The sequence below is a fragment of the Betta splendens genome, chromosome 21, assembly GCF_900634795.4.
Source record: "Betta splendens chromosome 21, fBetSpl5.4, whole genome shotgun sequence".
NCBI lineage: Eukaryota > Metazoa > Chordata > Actinopteri > Anabantiformes > Osphronemidae > Betta > Betta splendens.
In genome coordinates, this window is record NC_040899.1 from 12,361,314 (window position 1) to 12,379,461 (window position 18,148).

Consider the following 18,148-nt stretch of genomic DNA (forward strand, 5'->3'; position numbering starts at 1 on the left):
TTTCCAAAATGTACTTGAAAAGAAAAAAAGAACGTAGGGTCAGCAACTTGTCAAATGCAGCTGAGAAAAACACATTGTAGCCAGAGAGAGTATTTGTGGACTGGAATGTTTGGCTCAGAAAATAATTTGACTTTTCCATTGGTAATTGTGGAAAGAAGCAACATAAACTGGCATTTAACATTAATGATTACTTAAAATTCATACTGTAATATTCAATCCAATCATCGCCTGACTGATAAAAGGTAAATGTTTTTTTTTATATACCAAAATATCCTATAAGACAATTACCTGACAAATTGTATTATTATAGTTCCTTATTGATATGACTCTTTATAATAAAACCGTGATAACATGCCTCTTAGTTTACCCAGGATTTGGATGTGTACAGCACGACAGCAGTGACGCCTAGAGTGGGTGCCTCATCCTGATCAGATAAGAGTAATGGAAGCGAATGAAAAGACCCCTGTCCCTGATGGCCACAGCAAAATGGATGTGCTCCCTGAGGTGTACCTCTGGTATCATCCACGCCTGTGGACACAGATTTATTGCCCATTAAAAAGCTCCACTGAAATGTACCTCTTAAAATGGTGTGTTTACACTGTGGAGGAGTCCTTGTAGGAATGAAATAAGACGAGCGTCAGCACCGACAGACAGGACCTGACTCGGGAGTGTTCCGTAAGCAAGTTCAAATAAGGTTTAATGCCATAAAACGACCTAGGTTTAACCTTTACAGTTTCATTTTGACAATGGGAGCCCCCTCTGAAATCCAAAATGAGCATTTGTTCTCACACTACAGACACAGCGGTGTTCTACGGGGGGGAAACAGGTCAAACAAGAGTAAGCAAGCAGGAAATCAAAAGAGGTACACTGCAAGGATTACAAAAATGGAAATCTCTGCAATAATCATGACATTTATCTACATGATATCGATTAACAAACACCAAAAAGGAGGAACAGTATATTTGATTGATATAGTTCTCTGGAAAAATGAGAATAAGTTGACATTGTTTACTCTGAAGCCAGAATTAAATACATTGAAGTTTTAGAGCTACACGTTAATACACAGCATTTACACAAAGGAGTAGAAATAAAACAACACAGATCAACTCAGACTTAAGTATTTACTTATCGTAGTCTTCTCCACGCGTGTGACGTGACAGGGTTTTTTTACTGTACAGCCAGTGAGGAAGGACGTGACGTTACAGCAAAAGGAGCTGTCAGAAGTAACGGGCTTGGTTAGTCCGTTGCATGTGCCCTACCCTAAAAACCCTGCATGTGTGCAAACAACACCATTTACAGCGAATTATCTGTCGGAGGGTTTCAGAAATGTTTTAGTGATCGCTAAATCAAAGCACATTACACCATTTACTACAAGACTGGATGTTCTCCACGTTCACCCACACAAAGCTAGTCATTTTAAGTCTGCTGTACAATAGGGAAATGTCTGACATTTTAAAACTTACTAGTCCCACTTCTCATTAAAATTCCACTCGGATTCTGTACTTTTGCTTTTTTTTTTTTACTGCTTTCGGTTTTTCCACTCTTGGTCTTAGGTAAATGAAATTTCCCAGGCTAATTAAAGCCTATTAAAGGCAGGTAATGTCAGGGCTTGTGGCAAGACCATGACAAAGTGCTGATAATTGTCTGCCAGACTCACTAAATCCACCTGTCCTGCAATTATCGCTTCCCCTCCCCCTGCCTCCCTTGACACATTAATCCACTGTGGGCTCGCTTGGCAGGCTTATGCCTCAAAGTGCATCCTGCAAACACAGATGCTGCATTTCAGGCTAGTTTAGCGTACACATGCCTTATGATAGTAGCAGGGAACCGACGCGTTTTAAGGAGCAAACAAGCCGGCGGCCGGTTTGCTCTCGAGCCGGCGCCACAGTAGGTACATACGTGTGGTGATTTACGATCATGCTCCCAGGTTGCTGTTGGATCAGGGTTTTTGGGACAATTCATTTTGTCCGGCGACGCTAGAGTTTAGGTTTAATGAATCACTTCACTTTATTTGAGAGTGATAACAGAGATGAGTTGTATTAATTATTCAGAGCTGCCTGAAAAAAAAAAACATTAATCAAACTAATCCGAAACAACAGACACTGTCCTGCCTGTGTTCTGTTAACAGGTATAAATGGATGTTAGCTCCACTTCGAAGGCAATGAACAGGTCGCTTTGACTAATCAGTCAAAACGCGGTAATGTTTCAAATGGGGAATATTTAATTTTATGCCTTATTGAATAGCAATTCAAATGTCCTGATGGTGCAATTATTAACATGATTGAAAGTCTTTTCTTGTTTCATCTCATAAGTGACTGTGTAAATGAGGTGAGGGAATTGTTTGACAATGCTGGAGTCGACGCGGCACTGGCAGAACCCCACTCCCCCCCCCTCTCTCGGAGGTTTGCACGCCCGTGGCCTGGCCTTGAGGGAAACATCTGGATGAGAGGCTAATTATTCCAGTTGTTTACAGAGAACATGTGCTGTTGTGATGAGGAGGAGTCACCCCGAGTTGATAGCTAGCTCTGAATCCCGAGTCAACTCCTAAAACCGAGTCCCTGGACACCTATGACTATCCCAGGTGTTCCATGTCTACGCTCGTCTGCAACTCAGAGGGAACCGGTAGGTGTTTCGGGACAAGGGGCTTAGAAGTTGACATCTCTACTCGAAGGTAAAACAAAAGGTCGGATGCTTGTTTTATTGGCGGCAGCTGGGTCATCCTGTGGAGGAGTAAGGTGTGTCACTGTGGTAGTTGTAGTCAGGGCAAACCTTCTGCACCAGTTTATAGTCTACACTGTAAAAGCCTATGTAGATGCAGATGACTTTGAAGGGTTTCGAGCACAGCCAGGACACGTGGCTCTGCATCTGCTCCTGGTAGCACATCTTGGACGGGTCGTAGCCGCACAGGGACGTCTTCTTGTTGCGGTCCGTCTTCTCGTACTCTATGCGACAGTTGAACGACTTGGTGTCTTTGGTCTCCAGCGTGGTCTGCTGGGCGATCTCGAACTCCACCACCTTGGAGGGGGGCACCAGGCTCACCGACACGTTCCCCAGACCCGTGGAGTTGTGGCGGAAGTAAACGCTGAACGTGCCGTTCCCGTGGTCCACGATCTTCCCCGTGATCAGCACGTTGAGCTTTACAGTCTTGATGTTGGAGTGGAAGTCCCCCCACCCGAACATCTTTTTGAACTTGCCAGTCTTGACGATGGGCCGGCGTTTAGTTCTGGCCTGGGCAACTTGAACATCTGTCTGGTTAGATAACCAGTCCCAGAAGTCCTCCATGTCCTGTAAATACGTTATTTCCCTCATGCTGCTCTTGAACCCGGGGGAGCCCTTGGCAAACAAACGCAGAGGGTTGAGGATCCGCGGACTGGCCCCCGTGGGAGAAATCTTCTGTTCATTGTTAGCGTCCGCCCACTCGATGAGCTCCGTGGCTCCTCCGTGCACCTTCCTGCATGCGACCTTCGGAGGAAGCAGAGCACACGTAGATGTCAGGCAACGGCAATGCAATTTTAGATAGAACAGGAGCACGATGTACAAATAACACCGATGCAGAGACAGTTCAGGTGAAGCGACGTGTGACATCCGCGGTCAATCTAGCGTTAAATACAGCAGCGCGGTCCACACTGTGATTGCACTGTAAAAACGGCAGCACTTCTGCACAGAAGATTAAAGTTGGGATTTACGCTAAGAAACGCTGAAACACAGCAAGGTACCCTTGGGGGAATATTTTGTTTGCCAACTGAAACTTCACTGAAGTACTTCAAAAAGATGCTGCACTTCAATCAGAACGCTGCTCAGCCTTATGTCACTTTTTTGGAAATGCAAAAACAGGGTTAGAATGGCCACTTCATCCTTTGGTACAATAAAATGAATCAAGCTGCCAGCCTTCAAGTGATTTGCACAAAATAGCCCAAAGGTTATGAAATGTCTTTGCAAATGCAGTACATTTTCTAGTTCTACTACATAGTTAATGCAGCACTCACTGTTTTAATCATGAAAGTAGCAACTGATTATCAAAAAAAATGTGACGGTAACACATCTACAAACGTAAGTGCACAGCTGAGACAATGATGCCGTCAGGGTTCTTCACAGGAGGAAGCTATTAAATAGTGTTGCTGCATGTGCTCACTTCCCTGCTCAGAGTTGTTCACACTCTTGTTTACGCTGCAGTAGCTGAAGCCTGTAGACAGTTAGCGTGAAGGTTTTAAAGGGGCTTTAAATGGATTTAGAAAACTTCCGATGAGTTGGTGTAATTCTTGGGGCCAAAAGAAGATTTTCAAGTCTTTATCCGCGACTAAACTAACTGGCTGTTGGTGTCAACTTCATAATATTTGGACGATTCAGTTTATACCTTAACAATATGTGTTCCGTTATTATTTCATTATTTAAATGGCAGTTTAACAAAACTGGTTTGTTGTTCAGTAATAAGTAATAGTAATAAGTAATAGCACAATATCCACTTAATCCATTTGACTTACTGTGTGTGTGTGTGTGTGTGTGTGTGTGTGTGTGTGTGTGTGTGTGTGTGTGTGTGTGTGTGTGTGTGTGTGTGTGTGTGTGTGTGTGTGTGTGTCCAAGTCTTTTCTTGGACGTCAAGCCTGATTCAAACTGTTGTTTGAGAATTGTGTAATTGAGCTACTTGGATCACAGAGAAAATTATACAGTAAATAATATGTACTTTTACAATTTAGAATCAAATAATCAAGAGGAAGGTGAGAGAACAGAAATTTTTAAGGGAATTATTCTGGATACGGTGATGAGCTTTACCAGGGCTCACATTTGCATAAAGCCGCTAATATTTTATAACCACTTGTCAGATTACATGGCAATGAAAATCCCCTGGCCTAAACATGAGCTGGCCTCGGATCTGCTGTGCTATTCTCAGATAGATTAAGCCCGTGAACTTTGACTTAAAATGGATCCCAACAATGCAAAAAAAAAAAAAAAAAAAGGATTCCGCTGCGGCTCGCTAAAGTATGAGCTAAGTGCTAATCCGCGCGCTGCAATGAACTATGATCCCTGCTTGTACCTCAAAGTCTCTTTAGCTTCAGGAGCGATTCCTGGTCCACTCCAGATAAAGCCTTAATAATTCACAGCAATGAGCTTTTGCTAGTTTTAGCAGTAATTAGCAGTAGCGGCTTTCCTAGGGCCCGGTTCCAGGGATCACGGAGAGAAGCAGATGTTGAAAGCACGGAGCAGCGGCTGTTTGAGTTCTCACTGAGCTGCTGCGTGCCACTTCCAGACCAATTATAATTTAGCTGTAAGCTTCACCCAGGCACACGTGTACAAAGCTGCAGCATTTGTTTTGTCACACTCACATTTCTCATAATGTGAAGTATTCAAATTGCAAACGCGCTATAAACAGAATGTCATGGCGTGCAAAAATAAGATAATTATAACTTCACTGTTTATGTCGCAGGCGTTGGAAAAACCTTAAAATACCAAAGAGGGGTTTATGGCTACCTGGCTGTGTAATGTGAAATCGATGCGTCCACCACGGACAGTGAGTCTGGCCCATCCATCAGCCCTCACACTACTTAATTAAGACAGTTGCTCCCTGTAAACATGGATGAATGAGGCAACACTGTAATAAAGTCCCTCTGTGAACCTCATCGCATCCGCAGCCGTTTAATAAACCAATTCCAGTGGCAGCGTTCCCCACTGCTTTCACCACTTAGTCGTACCCCGTGCGAGCTCTTTGACAACAGCGCCGATGCCTGACATAAAACCTGCGGCACCGCGGGGGTTCCGGCGGCAGTGATCCTTCGCCGCCGTGAACCGGCCTGGGCCCCGGCGCGCGTCCCCCCAGCAGCCCGAGCCGCTGTACCTGTTACGCATTAGCTGCCGCGCCGCGCCGCCTCGCAGGTGAAACCCCAGCTTGTCTCTGGGCGTAATTCTCAGGTGAGCTTTGTATGGGATGATTATCATGGAAATGAGGGAGCGGTTTAAGCATGATGAGCAACTGGGGAAATTGCCGTGACAACAAGGGGATCAGCGGAAGGATATCTAATACTTAAACGCCCCGAGAGAGCCGGAGCTGTGGGAACTTGAAAGCTCGCACTGACACGCAGGCTTTGGCTTCTTCCCGCTGTCGCACACGCGCTGCACCTTGGCGCACGCACACATTTTGTTCATTTAGGCAGAAGTGATGTCTCTTAAAAACACACTAGGCGAATTCAAGTTTTCCTATGTAACAGGAACAGGGTGAGGGGGGGGGGGGAGGCAAGGTCTGATGAAGGAGAATCTACAAAAGCTTAATTAAGATTTCCTAATCGGCGCTGCCGTGCTAGAGGCGTTTCAGGGCGACTTGAAACAAGACATTATTATGATAATAACTGCAGACTTATGGAGCTGAAAACACCAGAGCTCATTCCAACGGCGCGAGGCGGTGTGACTGGAGACAAACATCATTGTGCGCTCGCCTTCCGGTGCGTCCCGAACAAAGACGGGCAGCTACAGAAGGCGCTCATCATCACTTTGGTGACATGTGTTGCATAGCTGTTATTTACACGCGTCACACTGGAACATCAGCGGCTGAAACGCTGCATGTGATGCTGAGCTTCTGTCAAGTGTGGGAATTCGTCCAGGGAAACGGGCAGAAGTTGAAAATTGACACTTTTAGTCATACATAAATTGCCGTGAACGTGTCATTTTAATCGATACAGTTTGATAAAATATCAGATCAAACTGCAAATAAAAGGCCATGTTACAGTAAATGACGTGCGTGACCTGAGGGACGATTATTTCAGTTTGGGACTGTATTAGTTAATAATGGTTAAAAGATAAAGGTAGAACATATTTGTTGCTAGTTCAGTCAAACAACATATTTCATGGTGTAATAAGGTCGTCACAAGTATGATTTTGTGATGTTTTATGGGAGCGTCCTCCAGAGCTTCATTACGGTGCTCACACTGGTCTCAGCTGCCACTGACAGGCTGTTAAAACACATGTAAAAGCGTTATTTATAGTTAAGGCAGCGTTGGGTGATGACCTGTACTTCTCCAGCCCGTTGTCTTAGTTAATAAGCCGTTCCACTTCATCGTCGTTCTTTTACCACCTGTCCCGAAGCGCATCCGAGGCGCCCGCTCTTGATTCCGAGTGGGTCGACGATCTGCCAGGGCCTCGTCCAACTGTTAGGCTCGATTTCAACGGCGAGTCAATCAATACAGTGCAGAGGTGGCGGAACTTGGGTCCTGACGGTGGCCTGAGCCGCGGCGAGCCACACGCAGTCAGAATGAATCAGGCTCAACATTCATCTGTAATGAGTATTGCGGCGCTGGCTGCCTGCTTGTCCCGTGGGCAGACATATCTTTTAGAGGCCTGACATAAAGGTAATTGCCACAGTGACCAGAACTAGCCTCTAGAAAGTTATTAAGAAGCCAGTGACATCTGGCTTTCGGATCATCTGAAGAGATGCCGTTAAAGCGCATTTGCGGCGAGCAGCTGGCGACATTGTGCTGGTGCTATGATAGGTTCTGGGCCGCGGGGCCCGTCTGCAGCCCCGCTCCCGATGGCGGCGATGGGATGGGAGGGAACCTCTAGCGGTCGCCTCGGCGCCGATCCTAGATCGGCTGATTCGCTCTGCGAGAGCGTCCGCGTCGCTCCTCGTAGCCACGGGCCGAACAGAATCTGCTGTCGGTTCCTCCTTTCTTTTCCAGCACATAAGGTTTGGATATGAATCTGGGGAAAATTGGTTTCAGGCATCTTTCTCACAATAAACAAAATGGGCAATTAACCTGCTCGTCGGTGCGAGCAGAGCAGTTCCAATGACGCACTCCACTGTTCTTCATGGATTTATCTGTGCAAATTGACCCCACTTTGGTGGTGCAATTCATTTCTCCGCTAATTTTCTATGTCGGAAGCTTCATTAACTTGATGCGCTTCTATGTAGTAAAAACCTGGACGTCCCGTGGAAATGATACCTGCTTCGCTATTTCATAACGCCTCCCCGGCACTTGTCGTATTAGAGGTGCTCAGCCGCTGCCGCTAGAGCTGGACTGACTGACTGACTGACTGACTGACTGACTGACTGACTGACTGACTGACTGACTGACAGCGGGCTCTTGCTTTGGAGCGGCTGACATGACAGCCACTCCGCTCGCATTAAAGCCTCCCCTCGCCCCGCGCCCGCTCCCCGGCCATCTTCCCCCCCGGCGTTACAGGGCATATCATTTGTAATGATTCACACCCAGAGCCGCGTCCAGGACAGAAGGCCCTGGAGGCGGCCGGGCAGCGCCGAGTGAGAGTCCACGCGCCGCCGAAGAATAGATTGGTGCTCTGATCGCTGCAGCAGCCTCACGCTCCAGAGCCATCACTTTTAATCAGAGGCCGTCGAGGGAAACACATGGCAGGTGCTTCAGCGCTGTGGTGGATCGCAACAGCAAATCCACACCGGGGGCACCTTAACAATCAGAGGAGGAGGTTAGCGCGCGCGCGCGTGTGTGTGTGTGTGTGTGTGTGTGTGTGTGTGCGTGTAGCATATCCACTCCCCTCTAATATAATCCTTTAGGCCATTACCTGACCTCTGTGAGCATGAAACACTCTACCGCTTCGATGTGATTTCATTTATCATCTCGACTCGTGATTATCTGTTATTATCACTATTACCATTAAAGTCTGGTAGGAGAATTTGTTCATTGCAGCCTTTACATCTCAGCCAGACAATATTTACATTGCATCGCTCTGAAAAATTAATTGACGTGTTGTTGTTTCAGCTTTCTCGGGCCTGAAAACTCAGTCTAGCACCACGTCCCTATATTTACACCCCACCGGCGTCTGACTGTGTAAACGTTTTGTGCAAGTGTTGACGGTGACAGGGAGGAGAGGATGAAAAGCTTAAAATAAGAAAAGAAACATGAAAGTGATGTTTTCATTTTTTAAATCTCAGACTCTTTGTGGAAAAACCCACAGAACCTGCGTCACGTCAGTGTCACGAGATGCTCCGGCGTTTCGGGCGGACAGGTGAGGAGCGGTCCATTATCAGAGCGACGTTAGAGCTCAAATTAACATCAAACCGCTCCGGTGCACGAGAACACGCTGCATAATAATCGCGTACACTGGGTTTTAAATGTTCATCGAGCGTTTTACTGACAGGAGAAGAAAAAAATAATAATAATACATGCGACTGCACAGATTATGACTTGAAACAATATGCTGCTGTGATGCACCCGCTTCCTTAACAGCTGCTCTTTCATGTTACTGAATGATCAGTTCGGTTCACTACAATAACACATTTATCCAGTTATATACACAGCACAACAAGACTTAGTGCTCTTTGATGTGTGCAATGATTCACTGACTGCTGTGCTAACCTAAAAAAACAACGTGTAAAGATGTAGAGTAAATGTCTTTTGTTTACCATATTTTAGTTGAGTAGTACTTCATTATTTGCTATTTGCAGCTTTTTTTAAATTGATGGTGACCTTTGACCTCTTCTACAGAACATCTGCCTTTGGATGCATACAGCAGGATGCAACGAAGCAGCTGCCAGCTTCTAAACGAGCTAAGAGGCGCAGACCCAGGGCAGAAGGTGCACATGTGCAGATGACCTCGTGTTTTCACGGCACTGCAGAGTCACCGCAGATCATTTCATTCCCACACAAACACAACGCAGCCCTTGACCGGGTCAAAGGACGCTCCTGTGCATTTAACTAAAACTGTGATATGAGTGTGTGGGCTTTTTTTTTCCAGCATGCATGTTGAGGCTAAACATAATCTGCTGCAGCTCATGAAGTCACTCGAGGCTGCACGCCTCTTGTGATTAGCATAAAATTATAGCACGTAACCTAACCCTCCTGTGGCTAGCATAAATCATATCATGTGAGTCATTACTCGTGTTTTTCTATTCTTGCTCAATTTCCTCCTCTCGTCTGCTGCCAGCAGCTGACACTGACTGAGACGACGCCTCACCTTCAGACTTTCGCGGGCTCCTAATTGTTTCGCCGTTTCTGCGCGACTCGGCGCCGAGGCGTTCGCCGCGCGCGCGTCTCCCTACAGGAAGCGAGCTACTAAACTGTGCAAATCAAACACAATTACCTCTCCCGTGGCGTGGAGGCTGCCAACACGCAACTGGAGGAAAGGTGCTTCGGTGTTTTCCGACAAACGGAACAAATTAGGAGGAATTATAGCGCGGCTAGCGCCGACCTTGCTGACATTTGGCGTCTGGTTCGTGGTGAGTGTCAGTGTCTCGGTCTTGTAGCGGTTTAATCAAGAACATCACATCTACACAGTCACCTGGTCTTAGTTACATAGCAACTACAGTGTGATGCATTTCCTGTGTTGGTCAGAACTGAATATTAGTGATTTTGCCAAATGTACTGTATGTGTTGCATCTGTACTTTCCATCACTGCCATATGGCAGAAATGCATTTTTGACTTTGTGTTAAAACATCAAGGTCACGAAAACCAACCACAGCTTATAGAAAACGGCACTGACAGCAGGTGACACAGTGTCAGCATCACAGCCTGGTCATCAAACAGTATGTTGGTCTTCTAGTGCCATTACTCACTTTCATAAATAAGTAAACGGTGTGGATTCCTCTTCCCAAAGCTGAAACCAACATCAGAGCATGTATTCAATCCACCAGGATGAATTCAATATTTAAATTGATGTATTTTATCAATATTGCGCGTTCACAATTTTCATATTTCACCTTGCTGACGGTTTGTGAATTTACTGCTTAGGAGATTATTCTCGTTTCATTTTTCCACCCACACCTGTGACAAGGCCCAGAAAACAGAAAGTGGGGTGTTAGCGAGTGCAGTGTGGCAACATTTAAATGCAGCGACGATGTCAGGTGTTCGGAAAGCGCTAACTAAGATCCCACCAAGAGAGAAGAAAAAGAAGAAGAAGAAGTAGAAGAAGAAGAAGAAGAAGAAGAAGAAGAAGAAGAAGAAGAAGTGAGTGAGTGGCTCTGGGACAGGAGCCACCAGGTAATCTGGATACTTGTGTTATCTCAGCACCTGCCACATGTGACAGCAGCAAAGCCCTGAACGCTTCACTTTTAGACAGGCGTTACCTTTCAACGCATCATCAGTTTCATAATCCCCTTACGTGGTCAAAGCGCCATCTCCAGCGCTGGCTCCTGACACCTGAAGCACACCCCGGCTTGTCTGATAGCGCGGATTCAGGAGGATAATGCCGCAAATCGCACTGGACTCGGTGTAATTATCATTCTCTTGGCCAGTTTTTAACACCTACTTTGTGCAGCAGTCGTTCACAGGCTTGTAAAACTCCTCGGCTAATACTTGGCGAGAGTTGGCGCGTTCACAGATTAATACTTCAGGGCTCTGTTTTGGGTTTTTTTCCTTTCATCTTTGTTAGACGTCATTTAAACGCTTCTCTCCCTGAGCTTTCTTTTTTTGTGTGTGTGTTATTGACAACTTCCCTTCACATCTGCGCGGCGAACGATACGAATGTTTAATTCCAAAATGTTTTCGCTTGATTCGCTGGAGCGCGCGTCCGCCGAATTTGACAGAGCAAATGTTTCTGTTCTCGGAGCAGATTGCGCTGTGACTGATTTCACAGAAACAGCTCCCTTTGAAGAAGAAACAAGAGCTGGAGAGACGCCGCTTCCTTTTTCTCCGACTAGCTCTGAAGACAGGTACTTCACAGGAAATATACAAAGACAGAGGGGAGCTGACAGCGCTTTGTTAGGGCTGAAAATGACAAGCTGGAAAGAAAAGGCTCAAACCCCACAAGCAGGGGGGGAAATGCAAAACTGGGAATAATCAAAATGGAGATTTATTGTACTTATTCTAAAGCTGTCACACCTTGCCTTTTACAGGAAAGCAATGCGGTTTTAATTAAAGAGGTCAATCATTTTCCTGAGCTTTGACACAAAGTGTGATTGCCTTCCCCAAGAACCAACCAGGTGGTAATTAAAAACTTTATGTGTCAGAATATGAAAGCGGCGGAAACCGGCAACTTTGCCGCAGCGCCTGCGAGAGTTATGGCTCCGCGTGATTACGCGGCTTATGAGGAGCCGCGGAGCCGCGCAATAAACAGGAAAGCAACGGCCTTACAGCTGCCGCGCAACGTCGGGTAGAACCAAAATAAAAAGCCAGGACAGTTCTGGAAATGACATCCGGTCACGCTCGCGCACGTTTAGTTTTTTTTTTTTTTTTTTTTTTTTATGCTAAACACCAGCGTCGCGCGCCGCAGAGCGGCTGGTGCTCGTGACCCCGCAGAGCCGTAATGGCGACGCTGCTGCAAGGCGGCGCAGCCTCCGGATCCGACGCCGCCTCGGGCTCCGCGGCGCCCATCAAAATTCATAGCGGCGGCCGGAGAGCGGGGAACTGGTATTAGGCGTAATGTTTCCTGCGCTCAGCTCCACTTCATCCTAAACACTTCAAATGCTGCAGAAAGCGCTCGTCGTGATTCCTGGGCTTGTTTAATAGTTCACCCGGACTCGCTGCCTACACAAACGACTCCTGCGACACACCTCTCAATCATTAGACGCCTCTCTCTCTCCATTTCGGGGACCTTTATCGCGGATTTATTGCTGGCGAGCACGCAATTATGATTGATGATTGGAAGGAGGGACGGCTCAATGCGGTCAATACAACCTGTAGTGGCTGCAAGATACATTTGAGGGATTTAACAGGAACAACCTTTCCTTGGCGGGTCGGGGACAACACACGGGCGGAGGACTGCAAATGCCACAGACGGTATTGTTTATGAGGGATTATCTAGTCAAGCCTTCTGGCTGGAAAGATTGTGACCCCAATATGAGTATAGATACACATCAGCAGCATGTAAGCTCCAGAATGATTCCAGGAAGGCTGCACATGCATACAAGGCCCCCTTCACACTGTCAATTCATGTTTAATCACCGCCACAGAAATTTCAGCTGGCCTGCGTGACTTTTTTTTTTTTATCCTGCTCCCCACCCAATTTCTCTGGTGGGTTTGTGAAGACTTAAGTTGCACTCGCTTTTCCCCCTCTCTCTCTCTCTTTTACAAGGCAAATCCTACGAGAGGTTGATGTGAGGACCAGGCAGAGCAAGGATGTGAAGAATATAAACACATTTTTTTTTTTTTTTTTATTGTCCAGAGGGAAAGTGGGGGGTGGGGGGTGGTGGAGGGGGCCTGGAGTCGGGCGGTGGGGCCTGTAAAAGAGACGAGGACCTTATCACAGCCCAGCAGCTCTGTAATTCGCCGCCATGATAAAGTGGCAGCGCGGCAAACCTTACAAGGCTGGCACAATCCAAAGACGGATTAGGTTTTTCTGACATAAGCTTCCTGAAAAACTAATCAATCAGCCCATGCAGTATTATCAGAAGCGTGAGATTAAAGCGCTGCTCCTAATCCCCGCACTGTACATTTTATAACACTTCCCAGTGTTAGTTGCCTTTAAATATACAATAAATAAATAATAAACGCGGGCCTAATTGAGCATGGGGAAGGGGAGATGGGTTAAAGAGCCCTCAGAGAGGGAATTTATGTAGAATTTGTGTTTTGTTATGAAGACAGGGATGAAACTGTTGTCCTTGCCACAGCTCTTTTTGACTTTGAGTAGAACCTCACTGTCTCACTGCGGAGTGGGGGAGGCTGAAAGTGAACCCAATCAAATTCACACCCCTCGCTCTGCTCCTCTTGAGATGCTCTAGACTAAATGATGGGAAAGCTGCTAAAAAATGTTTATGAGTAAGTGTTGAAATTAGGGACAGATCCTGTAAGCAGTAACTCGTAATCCTTGGAGTCGCTGCACACGAACTCCCAGCGTTCAGCCGATCCGGAGGAAGTAACCAGCTAAGCGTCCTCTTGAATGCGCCACGCCCTCTCGCCAACGCAACTCCATCCCCGTTTACCGGTGTTCACGCAAACGCACCATGCCGCCACACATTCCATAGCAAAGGCTCCACAGATGCTCCGCCATGACGTAATATTATCAAAGAGCTCCCACCCTGGCAATAAGACACAGAGGCGTAATAGACTTTGTCAACATCTTCTCACACGTAATCCCAAGCAGTGCTGCAAAACACACACACACACACACACACACACACACACACACACACACACACACACACACACACACACACACACACACACACACACGTCCCCCGTATCCAATATTTGGATCGGAGACAGGGTAAACGGGAGATGGCGGAGAGCAAGGCACTCAAGTATGTTTTATCTTCATCTACATTGTTCTGCTGTCATGGCACAGAGGATCACTGCAGCAGATGTCATGGGGAAGAATGGGTTCTCCCAGGATGGCTTTGACCCTCTTATTTGTCCCTGGGGTGCAGCACAGATGCTGGGACTGAGGGTTGCATTTTCAATGTTTGATTCATGTCCCGTGTCTGTGTGCATGTGAGTCTGGAGGTATGAGACGGCCGAAAGTGTTGGCGATTCAGTTTCTGCTCGTGGAGGATTCGGCCACTGCCACAAACCCTGGTTGTTGTTCGTTTTCCGAGATTCTCCTGTGATCATCGGACGCCCCTAGGTCCAAATATGACCTTGCCACATCGTCTAAGCGCGTAGTGCATATAAAAAGAAAGTGTGTGCATATTATATACTTTTAACATGCGCCCCCTGCTATTCTTTACCATGCAGAGGTAGACATTGCAGAGGGCCAGTACGTCCCCAGTCAGACAGCAGTGGGTCTACTGGGAGGGAAACCACCGAGGCATATGAAGAGAATGTCTCAGGGGATGCAGCCCCATCCCCCCCCCCCCCCCCCCCCCCCCCCCCCCCCCCCCCCCACAGAGGCAGAGCTCCCAACAGGCACAAGGCTGATTACAACAGCAGCCAGAGCAGGCAGCACTTTGCGGCTGCATCTGCACAGTTCAAGGCTATCTTTAAAGAAGCCCTCTTTGAGGATAGCGCAGATATGAAAAACGTCTTCAATCACATGGCATTTTCTGTTTAGGGCTGATCATGACGAGAGTCTGCGACGCAAGGATGATCGTGATAAAACCCACACTGTATTTTACTGGGGACAATATCAGAAGCTGTTAAAAAAAGCAGAAAAAGACCTTTATATTATTCCTAAAGCTTATGATCTTTCTTTGTCGAGCTTATTCCTGTAATAAAAACAGAATTAGACCGTGGAAAGATTATGTCCAGAAGCTTAGAACAATAAATCTCTGGTAAATACTGAATAATTTCTGGTGTATTCACAGGGACTTATGATTTCATCACATTGTTGAAGTTATAAAGACGAAGCGGCACAGGCTTTGAAAACCTGTGAGTCCTGCAATTTTCACCCTATTGTTCTAAGTTGTCATTTTATTTCTTTCATCCCGGCCTCAATCTTACGCACTTTCGCGAGAGGTTAGGGCTTCAACTGTGAGGTTCAATTTTATTCATATGTGGAAGTGAGAACATATTTTTGAATGGTCGCTATGCATGTGATATAGCTGAATAAATAGAGAGGCTGTTGGCTTTGTGCAGTCATTAGTGATTTTTAACCATAAGCAAAGTCCTGATTTAATAAAAACACTACTCCACGGTCAGAGATTACTGACTTGATTAGTGACTCTTCACTGAAGAACACGTTTTCATATATTATTGTAATCGTATTTTCTCCACATATACATTTTTGAGTGCTTCAGAAAATCCAGTCCTCCACAGGACTAATTAGTTTATTACGGTGCCATTAAAAGCTGAGCGCACGCTGCATAATAAATATGTTATGGTTATTGACAAAGCTGACGTGAGGCGTGCAAAATGAGCCACGGCCATGTATTATTCTTCATTGTGAAATATTTTTATAGATTGGCGAAATGAAATGAATCACAGCGTGTGCACCGGTGTCGAGGCATTAAAAATTCACGTTCATTAGGACAAACAGCCTCCAAGTTCACGTAACGTAGAAACAGCGTTATTGTCTGTTGAGCTGAATGACCGGCGGCGACGACTGCGCGTGTGATGAGCGTGTCAGCGGTAATTTCATGCCAGGAATTTATTAAATTGTCATTTGTCGCCATGTGGTGACTGAAAAACCCCATACGGCACGAACTATGCATAACTTATCGTTAAGATCTGTACACGTATAATAAATACAAAGTGGAGCGTGACGGATTTCTTGCAGCGTAATAACCAACGGAACGCGCGTAATTTCGCTTCCGGCAAGTTTTCTTCCCAAATCCTCCGCGCGCACTTTTGCCCGCTCGCGCTCGGCCGCGTCCGTCCTTACCTGGTGCAGGAGGAACAGAAACAGCAGGGTTCGCAGGGCGCTCATCGTCAACGACTTCTCTCGACTTATTCAAGATGAGCGCGGCTTAAATCCTCTCTGGAAGATTTGGAGAGGGGCAGACGCGCGTGCCGCTGAAGCATCGCTGTGATCGCCTGCGAGGAAAAGCGGGAGGGGGGGGGAGAGATTCACGGCGTTAAACCACTTTAAAGGCAGACTGGTCGCGACGAGCCCCAAAGACGCGCCGTTTGAATGGCATTGTTGCAAAAAGAAACAGAATAAACTTTGCCTTACCGAATAGAAAAGGCTATACCTCACTTATTCGGGCGCGACGGCTGGAATCATCCTCGTTCAATCCATTTATAGCAAAGAGTCCTTAAATCCCCTCAGAACGTCTCCGTGTGTCGGGATGTTGTGAGAATTCTCCCCGAGCAGCTGGGACTCTTTGTTTTCTCTTCAAACGCGGCTCAGTTGCGGCGACGCTCCTCTAAGTTGCGCGTCGAGACACAGCGAAATGAACGGCGGCCCGCGCTTAGCCTACTTAATCCGGGGAAACGTCAGTAATAAGATGTGGAGGCGCTCGGTGAAGTACAGCCAAGTGAGCCCGTATCCCAGAGGCAGTCAAGACAGCCGCCCGCACGCGCGCCCGCTGTGCGCTCCCCTCAGCTCGACTTCAGTGCGCAAAATCCTGCGCCGCGCGTCTGGAGGCTACAAGGTCGACGCGCGTCTGCGCCGAGTTATCTTACTCTGCGCGTGTAGGAGACAACTAAGAGCCCTGATGTCACCGTTATCGCGTTTCGCTCGGCGACGCGTCCGCGTTTAACCCTTTAAATGTTAATCTCGCCCGGGCGTTTTCTGTTGTTCAGCGGTTCCGCGCGGCGCCGACGACTGGGCGAATAAAAAGGGGAAACCGGTGGATGAGCACAAGCGGGCCCAGCGCGGTTCTGCGCCTCGTGAGATCATATTGAAGTACAGTAAAATAGAAGAACTAGATTATGGACAAAACTGAAACCACAATTTCTTTCAAATCAATAACCAGAGTAATGGGTTCTGTTTACAAGCATCGCCCTCTTTGCAGGAGGCAGGTAAAATCACAGCGGTGTGAAACATTTATTTGTTTCAGCACATGCTGACACAGCAATCCTTGGTGACACAGTGGCCATGTACACAGCAAAAGGTCAAATATTGGCCTCACTAAGAGAAAGAGCTTCATAAGATCCAACTGCACTTTAGGATCTACGTGACTTTGGCACCATCATGTGGTCACAGCCACAGGTCTCTCACTGTAAGCGTCACCTTTTGGCCTCATCATCATGAGATACAGTCAAGATGCAATTGTTTTTAATACATGACATTAGATGCCAAGCAGGTAAGACCATTGTTGTAAGTATAACTACAAGACAATGGCCCTGATGCACACTGACCAGTTCTATACGTCATGTTTTACTGATTATTGTTTTGCCTTCGTGTGTGCAGCTGGACGTCCTCCTGTCTGCGTGGGCTCAAACTGCTCCTGCATCTGTGAATGCTGGTCAGCCTTTGAACGTGTGGCCCTTCGATGGGCTGGCGACATGTTCACTGGCTCAGTGACAGCTGGAAAAAGGCTCACGCCCTAAAGAGCCCAAGAGGTTCAGATGATGGATGAATGAATGACTAACCACAGTTTTAGACGTCCATTCCCTCTGGTCTATGTCTCCCTCTAGTGTTGAACTCTAGAATAGGTTGGGTACTGTATCTATTCTGTAGGCCATCCTTTTATTGTTTGCTTAATAATATAATAGTATATAACAGTATAATAATAATATAAATAACGATTAATATTGAATATAAAAAAGAATAAAATGAATGTCCTTGTGCCAGTGAAAACGTGTTTTATAGAACATTGTGTTTGCTTAAGTTGCTTAAATGTTGGAATTCGCTTAAAGAAATGAACCAGTATCCAGGTCACAGAATAAACGTCTAAGCCTCTAAGAATAATAGATGAGTCATACGCCTGCTCAT

At 46.5% G+C, this 18,148-nt stretch overlaps 1 protein-coding gene across 2 annotated transcripts; it reads right to left on the reverse strand.

Annotated features, from left to right (window-relative positions):
• Positions 1–671: 671 nt before the first annotated feature.
• Positions 672–16,981, reverse strand: nxph2a (neurexophilin 2a). 2 transcript variants are annotated; one of them, XM_029136422.3, is made up of 3 exons: positions 16,461–16,981; positions 16,151–16,302; positions 672–3,462 (listed from the first exon to the last, which is right to left on the reverse strand). In XM_029136422.3, the coding sequence occupies exons 2-3, from the start codon at positions 16,193–16,195 to the stop codon at positions 2,716–2,718; spliced, it is 792 nt and encodes a 263-aa protein (XP_028992255.1). In that variant the 5' UTR covers positions 16,196–16,302; positions 16,461–16,981; the 3' UTR covers positions 672–2,715. The 2 variants fall into 2 exon arrangements, with proteins under 2 accessions (XP_028992255.1, XP_028992254.1); XM_029136421.3 differs by having other exon boundaries at positions 16,442–16,980.
• Positions 16,982–18,148: the final 1,167 nt, after the last annotated feature.

Bases quoted from the DNA above. Each gene is read 5' to 3' on its own strand.
- nxph2a (XM_029136422.3), bottom strand. From the start codon at position 16,195: ATGAGCGCCCTGCGAACCCTGCTGTTTCTGTTCCTCCTGCACCAG. The intron at 3,463-16,150 runs GTAAGGACGGAC...CTTCCTCCGAAG, and splicing joins TTCTGTTCCTCCTGCACCAG to GTCGCATGCAGGAAGGTGCA.